The following is a 26,238-nucleotide window of genomic DNA, read 5'->3' as shown; positions in this document are numbered from 1 at the left end:
TTATTTCTGCATTTTCTGCCCCTGTTGCAAGCTCATGCCTGGAGCGGGCCTTCCCCCCCTTGATACGCCAGTATGCTTGAGGAAATGAAGAATTCCCCTGGTGTCCCAAACTTGGGCAACAGCCAAAGCAATATGTTTGAGCAGGCATGCTGGAAAATGATTCTAGGCAAAAGTGCATTCCTTCATAGCTTTTCTCGAAGTATGAAAGCACATGGAGAAGAAAATACTCTCTAACTTTTCCTTGAGGTCCCAACGTTAGAGAAAAGTATTGTCTTGTTAAAAATAGCTGCATGAGCAGTTTTTATTTTAGTGTCACAATACGGATTAACTTTTACCCAACTCTCCTCCTAAATAAGGTGCTGCCATCTTTTCTTACCTATCTGTGCACCCATCTGCAATTACAGCAAATATATACTTACTTCTGCCCACCAATCACCACTCCCTCTGACTTCAATCGCCACTCTAAGCTTTTGGGCATTGTGTGACTTGTGGTGACTCCTGTCAAGTTTTCTCAACATTAATTGATAAGGGTATGAGCTCGCATGTCTTTCTTTATCCTAGAGTCAAAGAACAGTCACCGTTGGGGCCGAGGACGTACATTAGAGTAGCTGGGCTTGAACCACCTCACATTGTCACATCAGTCACTGATTCTACAGGCTGTACCATAAGCTCAGCCAATGCTATGGAGCCTAAAGGTCTGGTACAAATAAAAAGCAATCTAGAAGAGGCACAAATAGTACTGAATTTGTAAAACAAATACATGCCGGAGCCCATAGCTATTCTCAGAAGCCGGCGCCATTGAAGGTCAGCGTGCTGAACATCAAAGCTGTGCCATCTTGATTCCACTTCATGCCTCTTGAATCCACCACCAGCCACACCCCACTCCTCTCGTAAGGTCCTGCTTTCTTCCCTAGTCTCAATTTTCATATATTTCTTTCTCCTCCTTTCCTCCCTTTTTTGTTTATCCTTCTCTTGCTCTGGATCCAAGTATGATGAAGGACAAAAAGTGCTGGTCCCCACAAATGAGTGATTGTGGTACCCACCTGCAAACTTTATCTCAAACTAAGCACTTGGCAAAATATGAAAATAAGTGACATTGATTATACAATATATCCATTAAAGCAGTTAAATTAGCTAAGGCGAGGGTGTTTAATTTCGCCATAATTTCTGTGCAGACATAAAAATACAATATAAAACAGCACAGAAAGAATACAACAAAGCTGTTCGCCTGGCAAAAGCTGAGCATTATCACATTCGTATCACGGAAGCAGCCAACTCCTCTAGGGAACTGTTTCAAATATATAAGGAGATATCCATAGTGGAGATGTCCTCCTCCACCCAAAATGACTCAGTGGAATCGTGCAATAACATTGCTCAGTATTTTGCTGGTAAAATTAGTAAAATCTATACCAGTTTCTCTAAACAGGGAGCCCCGGCCGCAGATTTTGCTGAAAATGAGAAAATTGTAAACACGCCGGTCTGTCTCAAAGCTTTTGAAGTTCCCTCCCAAGAGACGCTGTCCAAGATGTGCAACAAGATCAAATCAGGATCGCCCCGAGACCCGGCTCCACCAAAAATTTTAGCTGAAGCTTTTTCAGTACTGGAACCTCACCTGAGGCACCTGCTACTAACTTCTTTCTCAACCTCTTGTCTCCCGGAGGAATGGAAACAGGCAATAGTGCTACCCATTAAGAAAAAGCCCAACATCAGTTTGGACGTAATGGATAATTTACGACCTATATCCCTGCTACCGTATGTGGCTAAGTTGGCGGAGAAAATCGCTAACACCCAACTGATGGAACATCTTGAGACCCATAATGTTCTCCATAAATCCCAGTCGGGTTTTAGATCAGGTTTCTCAACGGAGACAGCTCTCCTGAGGGCCACAGAAACCCTACGTGAGGGAGCAGATGAGGGAAAGACAATGGCCCTCATCATGCTTGATCTCAGTGCCGCTTTTGACACTGTAGCACACTCCATCTTGCTACAGTGTCTAAACAAAGCGGGAGTCACCAATAAGGCACTGGGATGGCTGAAGGCTTTCTTGCTTAACAGAAGCTTTCAAGTCCAAAGGGGGAGTTTTCTCTCCGATAGGGTGAGGCTTGAGCAGGGGGTTCCTCAGGGCTCTGCCCTGAGTCCCACCCTGTTTAATCTATATATGGCCCCACTGGCAGAGGTAGTGCAGTCGTTCGGCGTGGAGCTTGTCTCCTACGCCGACGACACGCAACTTCTCATATCTCTGACCCAAGCCCCTTCTAAGGAAGCTGATAACTTCAATGCCTGCATGACCAAACTTGCCACATGGATGAACGACCACTGTCTGAAACTTAACGGGACTAAGACAGAGGTCCTCATCATGGGAGGCAATGAGGCTAAATGGACGACTGAGTGGTGGCCCAGTTGCCTTGGTCCTTTGCCCTCCCCCTCTCGAGAGGCGAAGAATTTGGGTGTGTGGGTGGACAATAAATTGTCCTTTGATAGCCACATAAGAAAAACTGTGGGCAAATGCTTTGGGGTGATGAAAACTCTGAACCGCACCCTTGACCTGTTACCCATCAATTCCAGGCGTACCATGACGCAAGCACTGATAACGTCCCGTATTGATTACGGAAACGTGCTGCTCATGGGCACATCTGAGAAAAATATTAAAAAGCTACAGGTGTTACAGAATTCGGCAGCTCGCCTGGTCCTAAGGCTCCCTCGCCGAGCTCCATCACGCCCCTCCCTCGTAGCCCTCCACTGGCTGCCTATCAGGAAGAGGATTGATTTTAAAGCTATGCTTTGGTGCCATAAAATAATTCATCACAGAGCACCGGCTTACATGTCGGACTTGGCCTCTGTCTATGAACCTAGCAGGTCGCTTAGATCTAAAGGTATGAGTCTGCTCAGAACTACATGCCCCAAAAAAGCTAGAATGGGAGGCAGATCTTTCCGGACTTTAGCTGCCAGGAAATGGAACCTTCTTCCTTTGGATATCAGGATGGAGAATAATGAAATCCTGTTTAGGAAGAAATTGAAAACCTGCCTCTTTACTCGGTGATGGGTTTTTTCCTCTACACCTTTTTACACTCTCTCCACAGCGCGGGGACACGCCGGGAGGCGTCACCAGGCGCTTTACAAACTCCTTTAAATTAAAATTAAAATTAAAGTTTATTGAAGAGATCTCTGTGTATTTACCTTCAACTTCCAGAATCATTCCCCCAATAGGAACAACTCTGCACTTCATCCTTCTGAACGTGACAAAGTGAAACGGACTTAAAATATCATTTTATCTAGTGCAACCTTTTTATCAATCAATTTAGTTCAAATTTGCTTTAAAATATTCGAAATATTTTATAATGTGGATTATGATGTCTTGGGGCAAATGAAGGTTCCACAGGTGTTTGAATGTTCTGTAAATTGTAGTCTTAGCATCTTCAGAAGAGCACAGTCTGAAAGGGACTTTTTGATGATGTCCTGGTCAGTTTCTATACTGTGAGGAAAGGGTGCTTACATTTTTTTACTTCATGATAAGTTTTTGCGCACGAAAGTGCTTTTAAATATGCAGGTTCAGAATACAGCAGAGTGTGTTCTTGACCAAATATTTTATTTGACCAAAGCTTTTTTATTTATCGTGCATTACTTTTTTCTTTGTCGTACATGAAAGGGCTTTCAAATATGCGAGTTCAGAATACAGCTATAGGCTGGGTCATAGCACGTTTTTATATGGCATTCAACCATGCTGAACAGCAGTGTGCTGCTAATCAAACTGGCTAAAAGACATTGGCAACGCACCATACCGCACAATTCTACACAACACCACACAATTCCACACCATGCAGTTCAATGCCACACAATTCTCCACCATGCAACATAGTTACACTCCACATAATACCACTCAACACCACATATTTGAACTCCACATAATTACACTCTACTCAATGCTACATAAGTACACCCCACATATATCCACTCCATGCCAAATAGCAACTATCCACATAAATAAACTCCACACCATCCCACATAATTACACTCAATATAATTTCACTCAACCCCACACAGATCCTCACCACACAATTCAGCTCCACCTATTTCACTCTACACCACATATTTCCACACAAAACCACGTAATTCAAAACACCACATACATCCAATCTACACAACAGAATTCATTATTACACAAAATTCAACACCACACCACATAATTCCACTCAACACACAATAGCACTCCACATAATTACACTAAATGATACACAATTCCTCTCCAGATAATTCAAGTCCACTCAATACCACATTATTACTATCCATGTAATTTCATTGCACACTATGCCACATAGTTCCACTACACATAACTCCATTCAACATCAAACAATTCCAATCTAGCCGAAATAATTACACTCCTCAACACATACCTCCAGGCCACTCCATAACACATGGCTAAAAAACACTGTCATTGACAATACCAATATCTCTCCTTTTGCTGAGACCAATTGGCTTTGCGAAAACATTTTCAAAGGGGCAGGTGAAGGGAATTCAAAACCATTGTGATTGTTTCTCATGAGCTCCTCCTTTCAATCACCCTGAGGTGAAGTACCACCAACCTGTGGAGTCATGGATGAATAAAGAGCACACAGGCACGTACACACCTTGAGGCCTCACTCAAGTTAAATCACCCATCCTCTACTCTCAAAAGGCAACGCACAACCATGAGTGCTCTCGTGTTTGTTCAATAAACCATTGCAGAAAGGGCTCCTCCGACAGGAGCTGTGGATCATCAAGCAGCCCCTGGTGCACATCTACTGCCACAATATGCACACCCCCAAGCAACCTGTGACCTCAGCGGGCTCACCACGAGCATCACAGCACCAGACACAACAGCAGAGGCCAGTGAAGAGAAACCACAAGATCCCACGATCTTCTCAGACCCTCACTACAGACGATGTAAAAGGTAAAACACGAAATGAAATGTCACAAATCCACTAGTAATATAAAAATATGGTTTGATTCCATTTGTAGAAGCAAGGGGAAAAACCGGTTGGCTAGCAGAGATGAAGTGTGTTGGAATCTAACATGGCTATTCGCTTCTTAAGAAGCATAAACCAGTTCATCCTTCAGATATCCCCTCTTCTTGTAATGGTAGCAATGATGTTCTCCATTTACATGCACTTGCATAAATGAGACATGGATATGCAAACTTTTCCACTTCCTGTGCATCATGAAAACAATCAGCAATTCCTCTAGCATATTTGAAAATGATGGACTTGTAGTGTTCATAGTTAACAAAACACCTGTCGACCAGACGGCAAAGCATACAGCTGTTTTGATCTGGCTAGAGGCAGCTTTAGCTAACAGCCAAAGCTCATGGGATAGCAAACTAGAACTATCTAGAGCAGTGTTCTTCAGTCTGTGGGGCACGCCCCCCTCGGGGGGCGCAATGCCATCTCAGGGGGGCGCGCACTCCACCCTAAACTCTTACTATCGTTTCCCACGTGGCAAGTCCGTGTGGTGGGGACATGGAGGGAGTTCGGCGGTCACGGAGGGTTGGAGGGGAAATGGATGAGTCAGGACATGCCCATGCTTTTTTAATTTCAAGGGAAAGTTGGCCTCCCATCTTCAAAGAGCTAACCGTCCCGGGAATGGGTTAATTGCTAGAGCTGAAATGGTTCAGCTGCAGTGGGAGGCAGGGAGTCTCCTCTGGTATGAAACCGAAAAATAAACAAACAGACAGTCTACAGTGGACTGTCTGTTACTTTGTGTTCCGTTTCATGGCAGAGGAGACTCCCTGATTCCCACTGCAGCTGAATTGACTGTCCTCGTTTCTATGTGCTTAGTGAAGTGGCATAACATAAAAAGATGCCCTTCCCCCCTGCAGAATGTGTGGAGAGGCCCCATATTTTTACATTTGCTTATTGGTCTTGGGCTGAATGGGGCCCCCCCCTGAAAGGATGAGGGGCTCCTTGCCCTGCAGTAGTTGCAGGGGCCTGTTTTGTGCCCCTGGCTTGGTGAAGTTAAGCTGCTTAGTCTGGGTGTATAATGTAGGTAGGGACTGTTCCATTTGCTGGATAAGAATGGGAAGCATTTGAGTTTAGCTAACTTCCAAAGTGCGTTCATGAAAGCATTGGGGCGAAAAACTGAGCTGGGCAATGGATTTGCAAGGTTCAGTTAGAAAGAAAATGAAAAAGGAAATGGCCAAAGGTCTGCTGAAAGACATTTTGATGTCTGCTTGTTGAATGAGTTAATCATTTCACCCATTATGGTGGTGGTCAAAAGAAAAAAGTGTCCATACAGGCTGACTGACAACCTATCATGGCCTGAAGCACAATCACTCAATGAATGACTGAGTATATCTGTCAGCAAAACTGAACAATGAAATACATGAACCTGCCTCGGGTAGTGGGGATGCAGTGAAGCTGCTGCTGCTGAAACAGCCAAGTGCAGCATACATTCCACCTTTACCTTGTTCTGGTTCACTCAGCAGGTGTAGTTGAAGGGCTGGAACACGGGGACAAGGTGTTTCCAAAGGGATGTTCTGTGTCATGACTACTTTTATGGCAGTTAAGTACTTTCAGGCAATTGTTTACAGTGACCTCAGGATCAGGACAGTCGATGCACTACTTCGACAAGTGCTCTTTGGAGGTACGTGAAGCAAAGGCTGGTGCAAGTATCCTGCAGGTGTTTGAAAAACACCCAAACATTTTTAGTCACAGAGAAAACTGAGCCCTCAGACCAGCAGACGAAAGCTCAGCTCATAATTAATGTGAAATTATGGGCGAGTGAGTAAGTGAAGGGATGGGCGGGTGGCGGAGTGGATTAGTGAAAGGGTGAATGGATGGATAATGAGAGAAAGGATGGATGGGTGAGTGAGTGGGAGGATGGATGAGAGAAAAGGTAAATGGATGTATGGGTGGAAGGGTGGATGATGTGCGAGTGAATGGATGGATGAGTGAAATGATGGATGAATTGATAATTGAAAGGGTAGATGGACGGATGAATGAAAGGGTGGATGTAAGGATAGATGGATGAGTGAGTGAAAGGGAGGATGGATGGACCAAAGGATAGGTAGATGAGTGAAGGAGTGAAAGGGTGGATGGATTAGAGGAAGGATGGATGAGAGAGGATGGATGAGTGATAGGGTCAATGGATGGATTCACGAGTGGATGAGTAGATTTGGAAGGCCGGATGGGTGGCTAAGAGAAAGGGGGATGGAGAGAGAAAGGGGGATGGAGAGAGAAAGGGAGGATTGATGGATGACTAAAGGGTGAATAGGTTGAGGGGGAGTGGGTGGATGGATGAGTAAGTGAAGAATGGCTGGATGGGTGAAAGGGTAAATAGCTGGATGGATGGATGAGTGTACGGATGGGTCGGGTGAAAGGGTGGATGTAGGGATGGATGAATGAAATGATGGATGAAGGATATATGATGGATAGGTTTACAAATGGTTGAATATGTGTGGCCATGGATGGGCACACAGATGGAAGGACATGGTGAAATGAATGAATAGTGAAAGACTGAATGATGGATGAAAGAATGGTTACACCTTGTAGCCCCATTATCTTCAGAACATTGACTTTCACATTTATATGAGTCATTGTTTTTATATAATGTGTGTGATGTAAAGCACACCAACACCCTGCCGTACATACTTGGGATGAGTAGCACTATAAAATAAATCAAATATACATGAGGGGCAGTCTATGCGAAGATGAGGGGCACCATTGGAGGGTGGTAGCAAGGCTGCCTGGCTGCACCGGGTATCAGGCGTTTCCCTGGGATGCTGGAAAGGTGGGGGCGGGTTTGTTACTGGGGGCTGACACTGCAAAGTTCCTTGTATATCCAGCATTTTTAGGCAACAATAAAAGCGGCATCGCTTATCTTCTGGTGTGGTTTACCAGGGTCTGGTGACTAATGTCCATGCAGGAAAATTCGAGTTTTGAGCTGTGTAATAAGCCTCTGTCATTTAACCACACCCACTCACAAACCTGCAGTTAACTAAACACACTTATTGTGTTGGACATTATTTGCCGGATATGGCCCGGGATATGATGCGGCGGTCGATTATGTGGTGTACGAGATTCCAGAAATTTGTGAGGTAGTGGGGGGCCCGACAGGTAAAAAAAAATCAGCTGTGGGGGCTCAACCTACAAAAGTTGGAAGACCTCTGATCTAGAGCATAGAAAAATGACACTAGGCAGACGCTAAATTCCTTTGAATTATTAGAGGGTTTCCTTTGATGGAGTGCAATGGTGCTCTTTGATTTGATGGGGTGCAACATATTCACGAGTAGTCTGCACCTACATTTATTCTCTTGTTGTGTTAATATTTGTTCATTAGAATGTACTTGGTAATAACATGTGGAAGTGAAATGAATAGAACTATTATGTGCCATATAAAGAAATAACATGGCAGTTGTGTTTTGAATAATGTAACCTTTAGGATTTGTTTGCAATTGATTAACAAATTTGCTCATTTAAAATGTAATGTAATGCATAGATTTAAACGTGCACCAGGTTAAAATTGCACACAGATGTGGCAACTCAAATTTAAATGTGTAGAAATCATAGGATGCTCACAATGACTTGTGCATTCAATGTGTTTATGAAACATGATGGTTCAGAAATATTCATTTATATGCATGTTTGTAGGTCCCATGTGCTTATTCTATGTTAACTGATTTATGTAGGCCTAAAATGTATTCTCCTTGGCAGCTCTCCTAGAGGGGTAAGAAAAGCTAAAAGTCAAGTACACGTTTGATTTGTTCTGTTTTGATTTTTCTGTTACAGCTGGAGAAAGTCGTCTTTGTTAGGTAGAAAAAGCCTTTTCTTTTTAGGAGTTAGGCACGGGTAGGAGAGGATACTTTTAGGCAAAGGATGTTGATAATTGAGATTATGTGTTCTTCATCACTGAAGGAGGCCTGGGTATCAAGGTCATCGAGCCAGAAGCTGGGAGTATCAAAACTAAATGGAAATTGGCCTATGAGATGTGCCCAGCAGGATGAGGTGATCGAGATGCAAGCAGTGGGCGTGTTTTGTGTTTTGCATTTTGAATTAGGGACAGTGCCCCAGGGGTTTTGTCAAAAGAGGAGGTGAGGAGATCGATGGAGACGGAAGGAGCATCTTAGAACAAGCTCTGTAGCTTTGCCTGCTTGACCCAATTACAACGTGAGTGCACTTCTTAGGAAGTCTTCACGTACGGACACCTTTCCCTGATCCTGCCTGGGGAATGCTAAGTAGGGATTTCACAGTAGTAGTAGAGTAGGGATAGAATAATGCTTTTTACTTACCAATCTCAAATGAAGACTGATCTTGACATGGGGGCAATCATTGCCTACGTTCTGGTTTTGGAATGTGTCATTCTTTTCATGCTACAGCGTTTTAATCTTTCTTGTAGATTCGGATTTGAATTAGTTCCAATGTACTTTTTCAACCTCCTCTTGAGGTGTCTGTACATCCAGTTATTTTTACCTTTGTAATAAACCCACTAAATTGGAATTCAGAGTCTGTGATACTTCAGAGTCATGGTTCTTTAAAGTTGATAGTTTGTTTTAATGAGTTGTTTCTCCCTGTTACTATTCTCAGCAGGTAACAAAGATTTATTGATCTAGGGTTCCGGAGTAAATTTGTAGAGAGGAACCCGGCCCTATCACCCTCATGGCAGCCGAGTCAACTTAGTTCACCATCTAGTTTTCTAGAAAGGAGGCGCACTACTTAAACAGCCCGTAGGCTACACGTTCACCCTATTTGTTTTATACAAACCATTCAATGGAATGCGTACATAAGCTTTTTAATGATATTTCTAAATTCTTTTCATGTGATACATGTACTTGGTCTTGCTTAGACTTTTTACAACGTTACATCACTTTGCTTGTGATATTACAAAATATGCTGACAAATATATACAAACAATCCCATTTTGCGACTTAAATACAATTCCCAAAGCATTTCAGGTGCTTTCACCCTTCTTCTGGAGCAGTTCTGTATGCAGGTCGTAATAACCAACTTGCCTCCAACAAAGACTTGCCAACGACAAGAAAATCTTCTTTTAGCTCGGAAGCCGTGGACCCGCCTTCTCTACGTATCGTACACCATCGCTACCGGGAAACAATAATTTCTAACACATTCAAAAGACTGCAGTGCTTTTTGGAGAAATGATTGTTTCACAGTAGCAGTGGTGCGAGACGCGTAGTAAAGACGGGTCTACGGCTTTGGATCTAAACAAAAGATGTTCTTGTTGTTGGCATGCCCTTGTTGGCAGCAGACTAGACAACAGCTATTGGTCTCTGCTCATTTTAACAAAATCAGCAAATAACTTCTTCAGGAAAATAAAAGCTACCTCACACAACATGAGCAGCTAATTTCACATGTGGTTGATCGACTTGACCCGTCAATGCCGTGCTTGCAGAAGAATCTTAAGTAACAATTTGAAAGCAAAAAACAGTATTTCATTGCACAGCTAGATTCGAATGGGAACACAACTACCAGCACATAAAAAGACCTCCATTGATTATCATAAAAAGTGGGGTGGCAATTTAAAGTATACTGCCTGACCTTCAAAACCATTCACCTGCAGAACCCTCATGCCTATCAAATGTATTGACTCTCTCCAACGACCACAAGATTTAATGAGAAAGGACTATCTATTTCTTGAGACCCCAAAATTCAAAACAAGCTTAGACATGAAAACTGTTTTTAAGGCATAGCCCCCATGCTGTGGAACTCTCTCTTCAGGAATCTGAAGACTATGACAGACCTTCTTGCTCTTACAAAACTCACATGTTTTACCTATGCCTTAATTAAACTCCAGAGACTGTGATGTGTGCCAGAAGAAATATTAGTCTCATCAGAAATAGATAGCAATCTCTGGAATATTTGTATTTGCAAACTCCCACATTAGTATGCTTAGGTAGCTGAACTTGATTTGTTGTTATATTTAATTACTCTTGGTCCATGTCAAGCATGCTATCATCACTCTGTGAAATCAGTGCTAAATAAAACTGATAAATCGTGTTAGTGGGGTGAAGCTCAGTGTGGTACTTTTTAATGTAACACAATGGTGTTCCTCTACAGCTAGGTAGGAGTTAAAAGGGCTTATTCATGGTTTAGTGCAAGGCAGGTCCCAGGAGGATGCATGTGAGTGAGTGTGTGATGTTACAGCAGGAGAGGGACGTCAATTGCATAATGTGTAGCTCAGGTATCCCAACTTAGGCTTTCCAACACCGTTTAATTCCGAAGATCAACTCTAAGTGCCAGTGGTAAGGGCTCAAATGCATTCTAATTTCGCAAATGACATCACTGTGAACATCTCTACTAGCTACGGGCTGGATACATCATTTTCCAGTCGCAAGGGATAAGCAGGGGTATGGGAACAGCCTGTAAAACCTGTTGCCATAGATACACTTCAACCCCCCACCCGTATACAGTGACTTATACCAATGGCAGATTGTTCCCCTTTCTTCTGGGGAAATATCCAAGCCCAGGCTCAGTAATCTACTACCCTAATATGATGTTGTTCAGATTCTTGAGGTAAAGTGAATAAAAGATGAACCTGCAGAACCAGGGCTGGCAATGAAATGCTGAAAACATCCAGAGACTGGAACGCCTTTCAGACCAGCCCTGCACACCTCAGCTCTATTCCACTCACACATATTCTTTCCCTGAAAGCCGGTCTATTTAGCTTGGTGAAACATGGTCTGTTGGATGGGGGTACTGTAAGATCAAGTGGAGGCCAGAAGTTTGAGACTGTACAATGTCAGAGGGTTAGTGCATCTCCCAATTGAAGGCAAGGTGCCCCACCTGACACCAAAGCGCATTTAGTAACACAAAATAAAGTAGAATGAAGGGAGAGGCTGTGAAACAAAAGCTGAGGTGAGTGGGGCTGACCCAGTGGTGCACCAAGAGCCTAGTTAGATCATGTGGTAAAATTGACAGTAACTATTTAATGTTTGATCAAGTGTATTAGTTTTGCAAAAACACAGTAATCACAGTAGTCCAATGCAGTAGTCGGCCTCTTACCAACAACTCAGAGTAGTGAGGGAGGAGTAAACGAACAGCAGTCAACAGGAAAGGTTTGGAAGCCACACCCTCCCCCGTCCAAAGTCCCAAGCAAGAATCAACAAAACCATTAGGTCTGTTTGAGTTGTACGGATGCATGCAAACACAAGTATACCCAGATGTGCGCTTGTGCAAGCTTGTTTGCATACATCAGCAAATGAAATCCAGCTCTTTGAGCTTGTTTTATAGTGTGTTTGCGATGTTAGCTAACAATATTATAGAACATGCATGAATTATGAGAATTTAAGGACCCTCAAGAGCTGCATTCAGTTGCCGTCATTCATACCCTTTGGTAACCTCTTTTTATTTGGATTCAACGAAGGACTATGTGTGCTGGAACGGTCTAATTAGAGCCATAATTAACTGGATGTAAGCCATAATTAACTGGATGTATTTCCCACTGAGGGTTCAAATGTAGGCGCCCTGTTAATACCGATAAAGTCAGTAACTGGAATTATGGGGGCCAAATGAAATGAGAAGTAACAGTGGAATACAGCCATTGCACGTTTTTCACCTGGGGACATAGCCTGCTCGTGAAGAAATGTCTGGGTGCAAATCTACAAGGAGAAGAGGGAAATGTGCAACAATTTGTGTGAAAAAACAACTTCTACATGTTACTTTCCATTATCCCTTAATCAGGAGAAATTCCCTAGTTCCAGTCTCTTAGGTTATAGATGCTGGTGGTATTGGAAATTCTGTGGAGTAGGCGGATCATCCAGATCAAGTACCATCCTACTCGTAATGGGGTCCTCATCCGACTCGTAATGGGGTCTTGATCCTACTCGTAATGGGGTCCTATGCGTTAACTTTTTTTCCTAACAAAGGCTTCAAGTGTCATAAATCGTTCTTCTGGAAATAGATTTCAGGAGCACCTCAGTACCTTTATCTCAAACACTTTCGAGGAAGCAGGCAGTCCTCTTTTTGAGGGTGAAACGTCGGTCCAAGAGAAGATGCCTATCTATACATAAATATTTAATTTGCTGCCATTCAGATCATACCATTCCTTAACGCAAAAGACAAGTCAAATTATCTGAGCCCAGCTGCAAAGAGCAGCAGTCACCTGCTTAAGTCTAAGAATCCAGTAGAAGGGACTATTCTAAATTGACTCAGACTTCTCCTGAGGCAGCAGTCCCTTCAAACATGTTTCCCCCAATTGTTGTGGTCTAGTGGGGACCACTGGGGATTCCGGAGTCCGGCCCTCCGTATGCAGTTCATCAGGGGCTGGGATTGGCATATGTTGAGGATCAGATTAAGCTTGCACCGCTATTATGTTGGGTATCAATATGGCATATTGAGCAAGCTCGATTTAATAAAGTGGTTATTGAAGACTGTCTAGCCTATGGCTGAGGAAGAGACGTTCCTTGGCTTTGTTACATGAGGGATGCTCTTACTAGACTTGATCTTTCATCCCTTTTTTATTCCCCTCATGTGATAAGGAAATCGGACAGAGGGAGGATTGCTAAGAAATGTATGGCTGCTAGACAATGTTCCAGAGAAATGGCGGATCTCCCCAAATCCTATATGCAGGTCTATGATTTGATCCAAACTTCAGTGGGACGTGAGCATTATCTGAAACTGGTCACCAATTCTTGGGAGTGCGCTCCTGACAAGGTTCAGATTAGGATCTATTTCAAGGCGATTATGTTTTCCTTTAGGGCAATACGATAACTCCAGCATATGCAACTGTCCTTTGCTTTTTGTGTACCTTTTACAAGGCTTTATTCCGCAAGTTCTTGGTACCCATTTCGAGATGGTCTGTAGGTGTGTAAAGCTCCCTTCAGAGGATTCCCCATGCATTTATCCTTATTGTATGTTGGTATGAATTGCGTGTCTTTTATAATATCAGATGACAACTATTTTCTCCTGTGCTTTTAATGCTTCTTGTATGTATATTATGTATCTGCTATTTTATGATTGTTATTTATTCTATTGAATAAAGAAAAAATGAGCGATTAAGCAAATCTTGATGAGATTGCACTTTCCACATTCATTGCTCTTTTTCAATCATAATGCATATCTTGAAGAAGGATACCTCTTAACAAGAGCTTGTATTCATTCGTTATGGATGTACAGGAACATTCCTGTACACTGAACTTGTATGTCAATGGAGATTTTCGAAACTCCAGCCCTGGTCTGTAATGCAGGTCAGAGGTCATTCGATGTCACTTCCTTTGTTGTCACTGGATGAATAAAAGGCTATGCTAGACGTATGAATTAATTAGAATGCAAACACTGAAATGTTGCATCTGCAGCACATCATTTTTAAAGCACATATGCCTTTTGGTAGCGCAAGTTAATAACTAAACATTCTGCAAAATAGGTCAACATTTTACATTCCAAAAACACAACTTTAATTTAAAGGTAAAGACAAGAGCTCCAAAATCCAGTGAATTTGCAAGTAATCAAAATTATTTAGCAAAATGTTCACAAAAACATCGGCCAGGGCCTTCCATGTTCATGTTCCTGTTGTGGGTCCTCCAATCCCCTCCTCCTCTCTCGCTGCCAAACACTGAAGATGGGAATAACATGGCGTGACTGAACAAACAGCCGTCTATCTTTACATGTAAGACTGGCACATACCTGAATAGCCGGTGATGTCCATAGCTTTGAGGTTCCGGCATTTAATGACCGTGAGGGTGAGGCGCCCGGCCGTCGGCAGGTAACAAAGCGAAAACATGATCTCGCCTAGATCCACACTTTCCTAAAATAAAACAAAAAGGTTCAAGGTCAGACACTTATACGAACGTGTCCCTGTAAGCTTAGTGCCGAAGAAACTCAGCTTCTAGGCGCCAAAGAACATCACGACACCCACTCGCTCGATCGCAACCAGAGATTCGAATTTTACTTCTCTGTGTCTGCGTTTTATCCACGGTACCACTAGCACAACATCAAAAGGGTAGCGAGGATCTCTTTTTGACACACGTATTTATTTATTGTGTATTACCCTCAAGAGATTTGGAATACGTTAAAAGGCATTTTTTGCGGTATTTATTTTGGCTTTGCATTTGACGGAAGTGCTTTGAGGTTTAGGGATTTTTCTCGAAAACGGTAAGATTCCCCTTCAGCACAGTCGGATTCCGTATAATTCCCCCTTAAAAAACATTATACCGTTTCCAAAGGGATTTCAGTTTTGACATAAGCTTCTCAGTTGGCATTTTAATTTCCACTCATCAAGCTTTTTACTCTTCGCATCATTGAGCAGCGACCCTTCCAGTAATGTAGAAAGAGCACCGAACAGCAGCAAACTTAACCGACATAGACAGGGCTGGGGAAGCAATAAAACGACAGACGTAACCAAGCAGGGAGAGATAGACGTAAAATGTCACCGGGGGTTGCCTCGATTCGATATAGTGCAACATAAACATTCGCATGTAGCCCTGCCACCCAATCTGTAAATCAAGAAAATGAATAATAAAACGTAATATATGTTGAAATAATGTACACGTCTAGACAAATCCAGGCCACTCCAAGTTTTTTTAATGTACATCTGTTTTCTTGTGCAAGAAAACCCATCATCAATGGAATTTTGAAATTGCCCATAACTCTGGGGCAAAAAATTAACATGCTCATCAGAGCGTGTTAACGCTGTTAATTACCCGGGCAGGGGGCATAAACGCTTTTAATTGTCAGGCTGTGTGGAATTAAGAGATTTGGTAGGCCAATCACATAACTCCCAATTAACCCTTTTTGGGAAGGTGTAGAGATATTTTGAGACAAGGTGGGCAATTGCCCAGGTCCCCTGGTTCCCAAGGAAAATACATTTTCTCTCAATATTTGCCCATCTCAGCCTAATTCATTATTCAATTTTGTTTAGCATCAGTGGTCTTGAATTAGCAGAAAATGGGTATCAAAATACAAATCTGCCAGACTGGAGCCCCTAAATTAAGTCTTGCCCAGGGACCCAAAAATCCTTAAGCTGACACCGCGGTATCACTCTATTTTGAACTATACTCACTCCTCTAAGCTGCCACATGCTTTCCATAGACCTGTTGACTCTCTCGCAATGCTGAAACTTTTTACTGGAGGTATTTGAAATTCGCATAACTTGCTTTTGCATAATTTCATGAAATTTCAGAGACAAATAATTGAAATTATGTGTAAATAAATGAATTGCAAAATTAGCTTTGGCACCATATGTTATTGTGAAATGCCTCGTCGTGTCCAAAACTAACAAGAAGAAGCATCTCACAATACAATCCAATTCCATATGCCCGTTTTGCCTATCGAGGTGAAAAAAAAACCACCCCATAAAGCACAAGTGCTGCATGCTTTCTGGTATTTTGTGTTGTTTCCATGCATTTCTGGTAGATTTTTGCCATGAATAGCGAATAGTTAAATGATGGTGTAATAGCATAATTTGGGGAAATTCGCACAACAAACGGAAAAGGAAGTTATGCAAGATTACTCTTGTGTAACATAAATTTTGCCCGGGCCTTCTACTGACCCTCTAACAATAGTTATATAAAGTGGTGTCAGCAGCTACAAATACCTGAATACATTATTCTTGCAGACTATATGGCTTGAGTGGCATGAAATTCAAAAGCGTATGTAAGAAGCTGGTTCTGTATATGGTATGCCAATAGCTGGTTATACTGTGGACAGAGTCTAGGGGTTCCCCAAAAGTCTACAGGGCTCAATGTAGAACCCAAAGTGCTTTATTAGTGGAAGTGTGGCCAATCCCAAATGCATTTTCTGGCACAATCACTGCTGGGTCACCCAGGTGAAACATGACTAACTTTCAAAGGGTGTCACAAAAATCGAAAAACTTCAACACAGTCTTTGGTTGTGTACTGGCCTAAGTGCAGAGTTTGCAGTGCAACAATGAGGTTCTGAAAATCTGGATTCGTATAATAGTTCTGGACTCGAGAAATAAAACTTCGTCGAAATATGACGAATTTGGTATCAAAAGACCGAGAATGACGAGTACTATTTTATTAAATTTTGCGGATTTTAGAATCAAGGAACGTATACTCTCCAAGGCATATCAACAACGCCAGTTTTCTGTTTCCGAAACCACAAAATGCAGAATCTTCTCAGATATGACAGCAACTGCGGCTAAAAGAAGGAAAGAGTTTGTAAAATTGCTGCAGTTATTCAAGGCTAATGGGGCACAGGCCTCGATTGCACAGCAATCAAAACTGAAGGTTCTCGTTAAGGGAACATTTTTTCTGTTTACTGATTTGGAAGAGGCACAGACCCTTCTAAATGAAATATCAACAAGGGCCTAGACTTAGTGGTCTAGCTATATTAATGTTGAATACGAGGAATCCATGTTACAATCCTGTGCTATAATTAAGAAAGGAAAAGGGAAAAAAAAATAAAAATGAGAGTTTGAAAAAATCTAGGCGGGGGCTCTTGGGTTCGGGGTCGCACCGGGGTTCACACCGGGGTGTAATAAGAAGACACCCGAAGTAGAAGAAAGGGAGGGATGTGGGCAGCGTGGTCAGGAAGGGGGGTCATGGGGGGGTTTTCGGTGGGGGGTGAATGCAGTAAAAAAATACAAGAGAAGTAGGTTTTCTGTTTTTAATATTGGTTGGTACAGAAGAGGTTTAGTACTTCATAGCCTTATTAATGACAATTGACTTATGTAATATCCTGTCCATTAACGCGAATGGGCTGTTAAATAAACAGAAATATGGAGCACTTTTGAAATGGGCAATTACTTTTAAACCCCACGTGGTCTTCCTTCAGGAGACGCACTTGAAATCAAACTCCCCAAAGTTGTTTCTTCCTAGATATTTTTCCCATGGGTTTTTTTCCTCTGCGGGTGTTGCCCAGAGGGGTGTTGCTATTTATTTTGCAAGAAATTTACCCTGGGAGATTCTACAAATGCAAAGAGACTCTAAAGGGAGATGGCTTTGGGTGGCAGTGAAATTGTTGGGGAAGATATTTAATTTTGTTAACTATTATGGCCCGATTTTTGATGACACCTCGGCCCTGACTGAAATTAGTGAAAAACTAAGGGGTACTGCAGGGCAAATTATAGTAGGAGGTGATTTTAATTATATTCAAGATTTAAAGAAGGACACCTCCAATAAGAACAAGAAACAACTAAAACCAAAGACTAAAAGGGTATTAGAGGTTTTGGTATCAGAATATCAATTGCGCGACTCCTGGCGCTCCCTAAATCCCAACCTAGAATCTTATACGTGCTATTCCAATAGGTTCCATACAGCCTCTAGGATAGATTTTTTTTATCCTCAAGATCGCTCCACATCTCTAACGCATTGATAGGCTGTAATCCATTTTCAGATCATGGCAGGATTGAGGTTGAATTAATATTAGAGAGCACGACAGGGGAGCGACCTAGGTGGCAGCTGGATCGCACCCTTCTACAGAATACAACTTGGGTTGAGGGTTTCAAAGATTGGATAAGGGAATTTTTTTTAGAAAATATGGACTCTGCAGAGCCTTTTGCAGTATGGGGGGCATTTAAAGCAGCAGCCAGGAGACAGATTATAGCATTCTCTTGCAATAAAGCTAATATTCGCAGGAGAAATATATCTGCCCTTCAGCATGCTGCACAATATGAGTATACTTTGAAACTGAACCAAAAACCAAACAACTGGGAACAAGCTAAAGCATTGCTTAGGGATTTCTTCATCTTGGAAGAGATAAATAGCTCAAAAGCCTTCCAACAAAAACTATATGAAGAGAGCCAACTCATGGGTAAGCTGTTGGCAAATTCGATCAGGAAAAAACAAGAATCTTCCATCATTTTAAAAATCCAAGATCCATCAGGTGGAATAGATACTAGAAGCGAGGGAATTGGGAAAATATTCCTTGATCACTATGAGAGAATTTACTCTACGGATATTCAAGTAGAGGAAGTATTGATCAGGGAATATTTCGACAACTTAAATATTCCCAACATTTCCAAATCTAGATCTAATCAAATAGGCGGTGATATAAGTCATCTGGAGATTCAGAACAGTATAAAAGCCACGGCAGGTGCAAAGGCTTCAGGGATTGACGGATTCCCTATCGAATTGTACAAGGTTTTTTTGAAGGAGTTAGAGGATCCCTTGAAACATTTATTTAATTATATTAGATTAGGTGGTATCATTCCCTCTGAGTTTAAAGAATCCACAATTATTAGCTTTGTAAAGAAAGGAAAGAACCCGGAAGACGTAAATTCCTATAGACCTATTAGTCTATTAAATTCTGACTATAAGGTTTTCATGAAAATCTGGGCTCAAAGATTCGTGTTGGCCGCCCAGGAGGTGATACATCATGATCAAACGGGTTTTATAGCCGGACGTTACATGGCTGCCAACATAGAATATTTATTACAGGCACTTGATTATTTTAATATTAATTCAATTTCTGCATGCATTCTTATGATTGATGCAGAAAAAGCATTTGATTTAGTTAACTGGTCAACGTTGTTTTGTTCCTTGAGTTATTTTGGATTCCCCGCTCCTATTATTACTATGCTACAAAATATTTATGAGGGAGCATCAGCCCAGGTAATAATAAATGCCAAACAAGCAGGGAAGATTAAGATAAGTCGAGGTACTAGGCAGGGTTGCCCTCTATCCCCCCTGCTATTCACCTTTTTTATCGAACCCCTGGTAATAAAAATAAGAAATAATGCTGCAATATCTTCTCCAATGGTTGGAATGTCGAAGTTAAAACTATTTGCCGACGACATTATCCTTTACATGGCTCCTGAGAAAGAAAATATTTTACATCTTATGAAAGAGCTTAAGGAATATGAGAAGATAGGGGGCTACAAAATTAACGAAAAGAAAACAGAAGTTCTTATTTTAAATTCAAATTTAGACTTTCTTCCGCCAGATCTTCAGTCTCAAGCAGAAAAGGGGGACCCAATAAGGTATCTAGGGATTTATGTGACCAGAGACTACCAAGAACGTTTTCAATTGAATTATATAAAAACAAGAGATAAAATCAAGAGCCTTTTAGAACAATGGGATATACTCCCCTTATCATTGATTGGCAGAGTGGCTTTGATAAAGATGAATATATTACCTCTGCTTTTATTTTTGTTTAGTAATATCCCAATTAAAGTTAATTTGGCCTTTTTTAACAAATTAGATTCCATGATAAGAAGATTCATTTGGAACAAAAAGGCCAATAGAGTCAAACTCGCGGTAATACAACTTCCTGTTAATCAAGGCGGACTGGCTCTTCCCCATTTTTATACATATTACGAGGCAGCTTTTTTCAATATAATGGCAGGATTATTAAAGGCTAGGCAGACAAGAGACAATTTTTTTTTAAATAGAATGCTTGAAGAATCGGGTTCTCAAATGTTTATTTTTTTAAAAACTGCAAAACTTCCAAAAAGAACACGTTATAAGACACTCGTGGGGTATTCATCAAGATTACGGCTTTTATTTGAAAAGCATGGCTCAGATGGATCCATTTATTTAAAACGTTCAGAATGTGTTAAAATGGGTCTTAGGATTTCTTCAAGTCATCTGACAGAATGGGAATCGGCCGGATTCAGTGAAATAAGGCATCTTCTCTCTCAAAATTCAATAATCAGCTGGCAAACGGTTAGAGACAGATCACATTCTAGGCGGATCATGTTTTTTCAATACTTGCAATTGAGTTATTTTATAAGAAAAGTTGTAGGAAGCTTCGGTATAACACCCAATGATTTGTTATCAGCATTATATGGGGAGAAATATAAGGGTATAGGATTTTGGTATAAAAAGCTACCCCCCGTTTCTGGAACATCTAATATAATAAGCAAACATTTGGAGAAAATAAGTCTCACATTGCAGTGTGTATTGTCAGACATAGATTGGGAGACAATTTGTTATTTATGAAACAGGGCACTCCGAGCAGCTAATTATAAAAGAATGTCTTTTCTTTCTCGCTGGTTGGCATATTATACCCCGCAAGCCCTACAAAGAATGTTCCCTGAACACGAGAATAAATGTTTTAGATGTAAAACCAGAGGACAGGGTGGGTGGCATCATATTTTCTTCTCATGTCCAAAGCTAGAACCCTTCTGGAGGGAGATTTTCGCAGATTTGGAGATGGCAACTGGGAAAATTCTTCTTCCAGAAGTGGAAGTGGCCCTTTTTGGCATTAGTAAGGACAGGAACAAGTTTAATGAATCCGAAGAACTGTTTATTTTTGTTTCTACTGCCGTGGCACGGTCCCTGATTCTGCAAAATTGGAAATCCACGGCGTGTCCTTGTTATGTTAATTGGGTCAATAAAATGAGAAGAACATATAATTCTGAGAAGGCCTATGCAGGTAGAGTGGGTGCGGTTGCAAGATTCGAAAGGAATTGGAAATATTTTAACCAGCTTGAACCATTAAAAGGAAAGTGACTGTTCTATTTTAGCAATCTGTAAATTGGTATGACATCTACATCTGAGGAAAGAGTAATATCCATCTGTCATGCTATATCAAACTGCGAAGTAATTTTTTATTTTTTTTATTTTATGAAATGTATTATTGTCTGTGTTATTAGATATTGGCATTTTACTGCACTTAATTGCACTAGTCACTTTATATAGGTCTAATGAAAGGGGAAAAAAAGGAAAAAAAATGAGAAGGGAGAAGGAAAAGAAGAGAGAAGGGGAAAAGGGGGGAAGGAAAAGAAAAAAAGGGATTTTTTTTTGTGCTCATTATAATATTTGCAATTTTAAGCGATGGTTATTTTTTTTATATATACTCTTCGCTTAGCACTTTATAAACAGTATAGTATTATTATTACTGTGTTACTATACATTGGCACTTTATTGCATTAGTCACTTTATATAGGCTATATTTTGCACATAATGGTATCCTCTAGCGTTGGCTCTTCTTTTCTTGCATTTGCATTAGCACTTTAGGAACGATTTAATAATATTATTCTTGATGCTGCCCAAACCAATTGCTGTTGTCTATAGGTTGGGCAATCTAATCTGTTTTGGAGTTATTATTTCGATTACGGTAATGATAATGATTTTCCTTCTTTTTGATACTATTATTGTATTATATTAATTGGTTTAAATTTTGAAGTATAATATTGGTTATTTTCTTGTTATTACTGTGGCATTCTATTGTCTAGGTTTGTCTCTTGGAGTTTGTCATTTTCTGGGTTAATGTATGTCCAATTATGAAGAATTTAATGTACCAATGTATTTTTCTTACCTACGGCTTGTAATAAAAAAAAAAAAAAATAAAAAAAAAAAAAGAGTACATCATGTACATGAATTTTCGGTGTGTTCGAGTGACGATTTCACCTCGAAATCGTCATTTACATTCTGAACCCTTGGCTCCCATTTATATGTTGCCCTCTACATAGGCCTTAATCCAGTTGAATTTGATTCCACAAGGACACATACTCCTTAATCGACTTCTCCCTGACCTCAGTACAAGTTAGAACCATTGCCCCAGGCCGAACTCGTTAGGTCAGTTCCCTCCCAGTGGCCGAGCAAGATAGCATCTAGGCTCAACCAGCCATAAAACCATTTCAGCGCGCACACCTGCCATATCTCGCTCACATCTTTCCTCCACTCCTTTTCTTCACTTGCTTTATGATGGGGAGGTGACCGTTTTTATTGGGGGTCCAGCGATATCTGACAAAATGTTGGGCCTTGCCGGATGATTTGTTATGGGCAGCACGACGTGAAATATGTACATGTCATCATGACTCTGCTTTTCTTTTGTAACCAGTAACTATAAATGACATACCACGAATTCAAAGAATGTTTGCCCAAGGCCGAATATCATGTATAAAGAGAGAAGCCTGACTTTGTGAAAGTGTGCAGTCTCCTGAGAATATACCCGTATTGTACTTCTAGGATCCTGTTACCTTGGTTGCAGCCAATAAACTAATCTTTGACTTCACCTAGAAGACTCTGAGTTTCTGTAGGTCTGAATCAGGAAGAACCCGAGGTCTCTGGGTGTTGATTCCCTGACACCGCTAGGTTACCGGTTCTGTGCCGGTTCTTAAAAACCCAGTACCTCAGTTGGCGCCCAACGTTTGGGGCGATTCCAGTGGTACCAGTCAGCCTGAAGATCGTGAGGAGCTTCGTGTGAAAATTCCGGAGGAGCGCCAACCACCTCATCGACCCCTGCATGTCGACGTGGTCCGAAGGTCTTTGCTGCGAGGTTCCCCGCTTCCCGACGGCTACAAGGACTGCTGCCCTGGGTGTCGCCCTGATGTTGGACCCTTGAAGTTTTTGGTAGAGCGAAACACTGAGACGAGTCTTCTGGTGACGCCATCGATATTTTCAATTAAGTATAAGTGGAGCGTCTCCCAGTCCTTAGTTGGACTTACTTTGTGGTATCTTTGGGATACAAAAGGTTTTGTATTGGTACTTGCAAGCACCATAACCGAAGGACTCGTGTATTCACGAGAAATATCGTAATCGATAATCCTTTGAAGTTTGGAACTAGACTAGAGAGCGAGGATGCCTAGTCTTAGACTTGGGAATTTGTTTTGTCTTGGTAATAATAGGGACTCCCGATTGGAGGACTCATGTCCGGTTCCTCCAGTTGGAACTCCGACTTACGAGCTATATGTAAAACATGGGGTAGGCCCCATCACTTACAACGAAGTATGGATTAAATACACTAGAAAAGATGGTGTTCTAAAATGGCCCCAATATGGTAGCTTTGATTCTGAAATCTTAGACAACCTTGAAGTAAAACTCTTTAAAAAGAAAGCCCGGCCGGCGATGTTTGACTCTTTTCGCTTATGGCGTAAAGGAGCCAGACAAAAAGAAATTAAATTAGCTAAGAAAAATAAGAGAGAAGGGGGACTTTCGGTAATGCAAGCTGCTGTGCAGTTTAAAGATAATGAGGAAGAGCAGATAAATGAGCAGTTGCACAGGCAACGTAAAATGGCAATAGATAAGTGTTATCCAGTTTTGCCGTCTCTTCAGCAAGAGGCAGAAAAAGAGCGTGAAAAAGACCCATTAATGTCGCAATTATTAACTTCACCACCCCCCTATGCGCAGAATGCCACAGCACCCCCGCAACCTTTAGTTGCGCAAACTACGCCTCCTGTTCCTCAACAGCACTCACCAGCTGCTCTTCAGCTGGCTCCTACTTCTTCGGTGCAGCCTCCTCCAGGCCCACCGACCACTTCTGTTTCACCTGTGTTTTCTACGATTTTGCCTACTGTACTTTTTACGTCTCCTAATGCTCCCTCTACAATTTCGCCTAGTGCCCCCTCTATTTCCCCTGATACCTCTTCTGCTATCCCTACCCCCACCTTATCACACCCCGTTTTTCCACCTATTTTTCCTTCAGTTTCACCTTCTATTCGGCAGAAAATGGCCAGCACTGTTACTAACTTTCTTTTACCGCTTTTCGGGTCGCCTACTACGACCCCTAACATAGGAAGAAGACAGTTGCGAAGTCAACTGCCTGATTATCAAGAGAGAGACTCACTGAATAGTTTAGCTCGGAAATGGATCATGGACACTGCAAGATATGATTTACAGTCTGTTATAGAAGTCTTCCATCAATGGGAAGCAGCGACCCAGAGATACGTTTTCGAACAGATGTGTGTTTTCCTTTGCGAGGATTTAGAAGACCATGATCAGGAATGCACCCCACAAGAGATGTGTCGTGTACGGTTTAAGTTTGGAGAGGGTATGATTGTAGGTCCCGATGTGGAAAAAGCAGTTGAAATATTGTTATCATATCGAAGTAAGGGAAACAGTTCTGGGTCACCATCGGAATCTAGTGCATCTAGTAGGAAAAAGGCACGCCAATACCCTATGAGAGAAGTTCCCCCACAATGGAGAGAGGGTGACACAACCCCTAACCCACCTATTCTGCCACATTTCCAACGAGTATGGGTACATGTCCCATGGAAGCGAGCTGAAGTTTTAGCACTCAAACAAACATTACCAGATCCACGTAAAAATCCTGCAGGGTACTATAAAGAATTGTCACAAACTGCTGGGTCATGTATAATGAATTTAGCCAATATCGATATGCTATTTGGGAACGTTGTTCCACAGCCTTTATGGGGTAAAATTCGTCATGTAGATCATGACCAGGAATTAGGTGACACGTGGGCTAATATTACTGCTGCGGATGCCCGCCAAGTTGGTGGTGCCACACCCGAACCTTTGATAGCAGAACTACCTGGTAGAATAGTAGATTACATGAAAACGATAATGCCTGCAATACGCGTAAATTGGGATAAGTTGTCTGCATGCAAGCAAAAGAAAGAAGAAACTGTTTCAGATTTCTTCACCAGATTTGAAGAAACATTCATTGACCACAGCGGTCAAGATATGACCACAGAAGGTGGTCAGAGATTGTTTGTCGATAAATTCGTGCACAATCTGCTTCCAGAATTGTGTAGAAAATTAAAAGATTCAGAAAGTTCGTGGGCAGTCTCATCTTCAGCCCAGATATTAGCTACTGCACAGTACTACGAGAATAGAGACAAAGATGAGAAAGATAAAGTAGAAAAGAAAACTAGAGAACTCAAAATGAAGGTTTTGCTACAGCAAGCCTATCCGCCACGTGGTGGTGGTAATCAACATAATAATGGCCAGAATCACTACCAGAATACTTTTCAGCAGCCTCAACAATATCAGAGAAACTTGCAAAGATTCGATTACACTCAACCCCGTGTAGGTCCTAACCAGTGTTTATATTGCAAACAGGAGGGTCATTACAAGTATAACTGTCCTGCCCTATCACAACGTGCAAATGGAATTTCTGGTGTAAGAGGTCGTGGCAATCAGCAAGCGCCTAGAGGTAGAGGGCGTGGAAACGCCCCACAGGACACACGTCCCCTTCCACCACAAAACTCTATGAACAGGTTTGATCAGCAAAATAACGTATCTGACAGGACAGCTCAATACTACGTTGATGAGTATTACACAGAAAATGAGCAGTGGGAGAATGAGGATTGCTAGGACAGCCATAGACAAAGAGAGGGAGTTGTTTCAGTTCCAGTAGATCAGAGTGGACCTTACGTTGAGGTGATTACATCAGGTGTGTCAGAACCTTTTCTGTTGGATACTGGTGCTACAAAGAGTTCTATTATGCACTCCAAACTCCCTGGCGCACCTTTGTCTGGCGAAATGAATGTTTCTGTAGGTTTTTCTGGCGCCCCAGTTAGAAATCCGATTTCTGACCCTTTATCTCTTTCTGTTGGTCCTTGTGAATTCGAAGCACCCCTTATTCTGACAACAGGTTGTGGTGAAAATTTGCTAGGATTAGATTTGCTAAAAAGATTATATGCAACTTTGTACTGTTCTCCTTCAGG

General features: G+C 41.7%; 1 protein-coding gene across 1 annotated transcript in view; it reads right to left on the bottom strand.

The window, feature by feature from the left end:
- SYT6 (synaptotagmin 6) overlaps nt 1-26,238 on the bottom strand; it is a 607,564-nt gene that overhangs the window by 130,442 nt on the left and 450,884 nt on the right. Inside the window, exon 4 of the mRNA XM_078640534.1 lies at nt 14,607-14,727. Coding sequence (XP_078496660.1) covers nt 14,607-14,727 — 121 coding nt within the window. The remainder of the gene's footprint in view (nt 1-14,606; nt 14,728-26,238) is intronic.

This window comes from Lissotriton helveticus, chromosome 5_1, assembly GCF_964261635.1.
Source record: "Lissotriton helveticus chromosome 5_1, aLisHel1.1, whole genome shotgun sequence".
NCBI lineage: Eukaryota > Metazoa > Chordata > Amphibia > Caudata > Salamandridae > Lissotriton > Lissotriton helveticus.
This window is presented reverse-complemented; position numbering and strand designations above follow the sequence as displayed.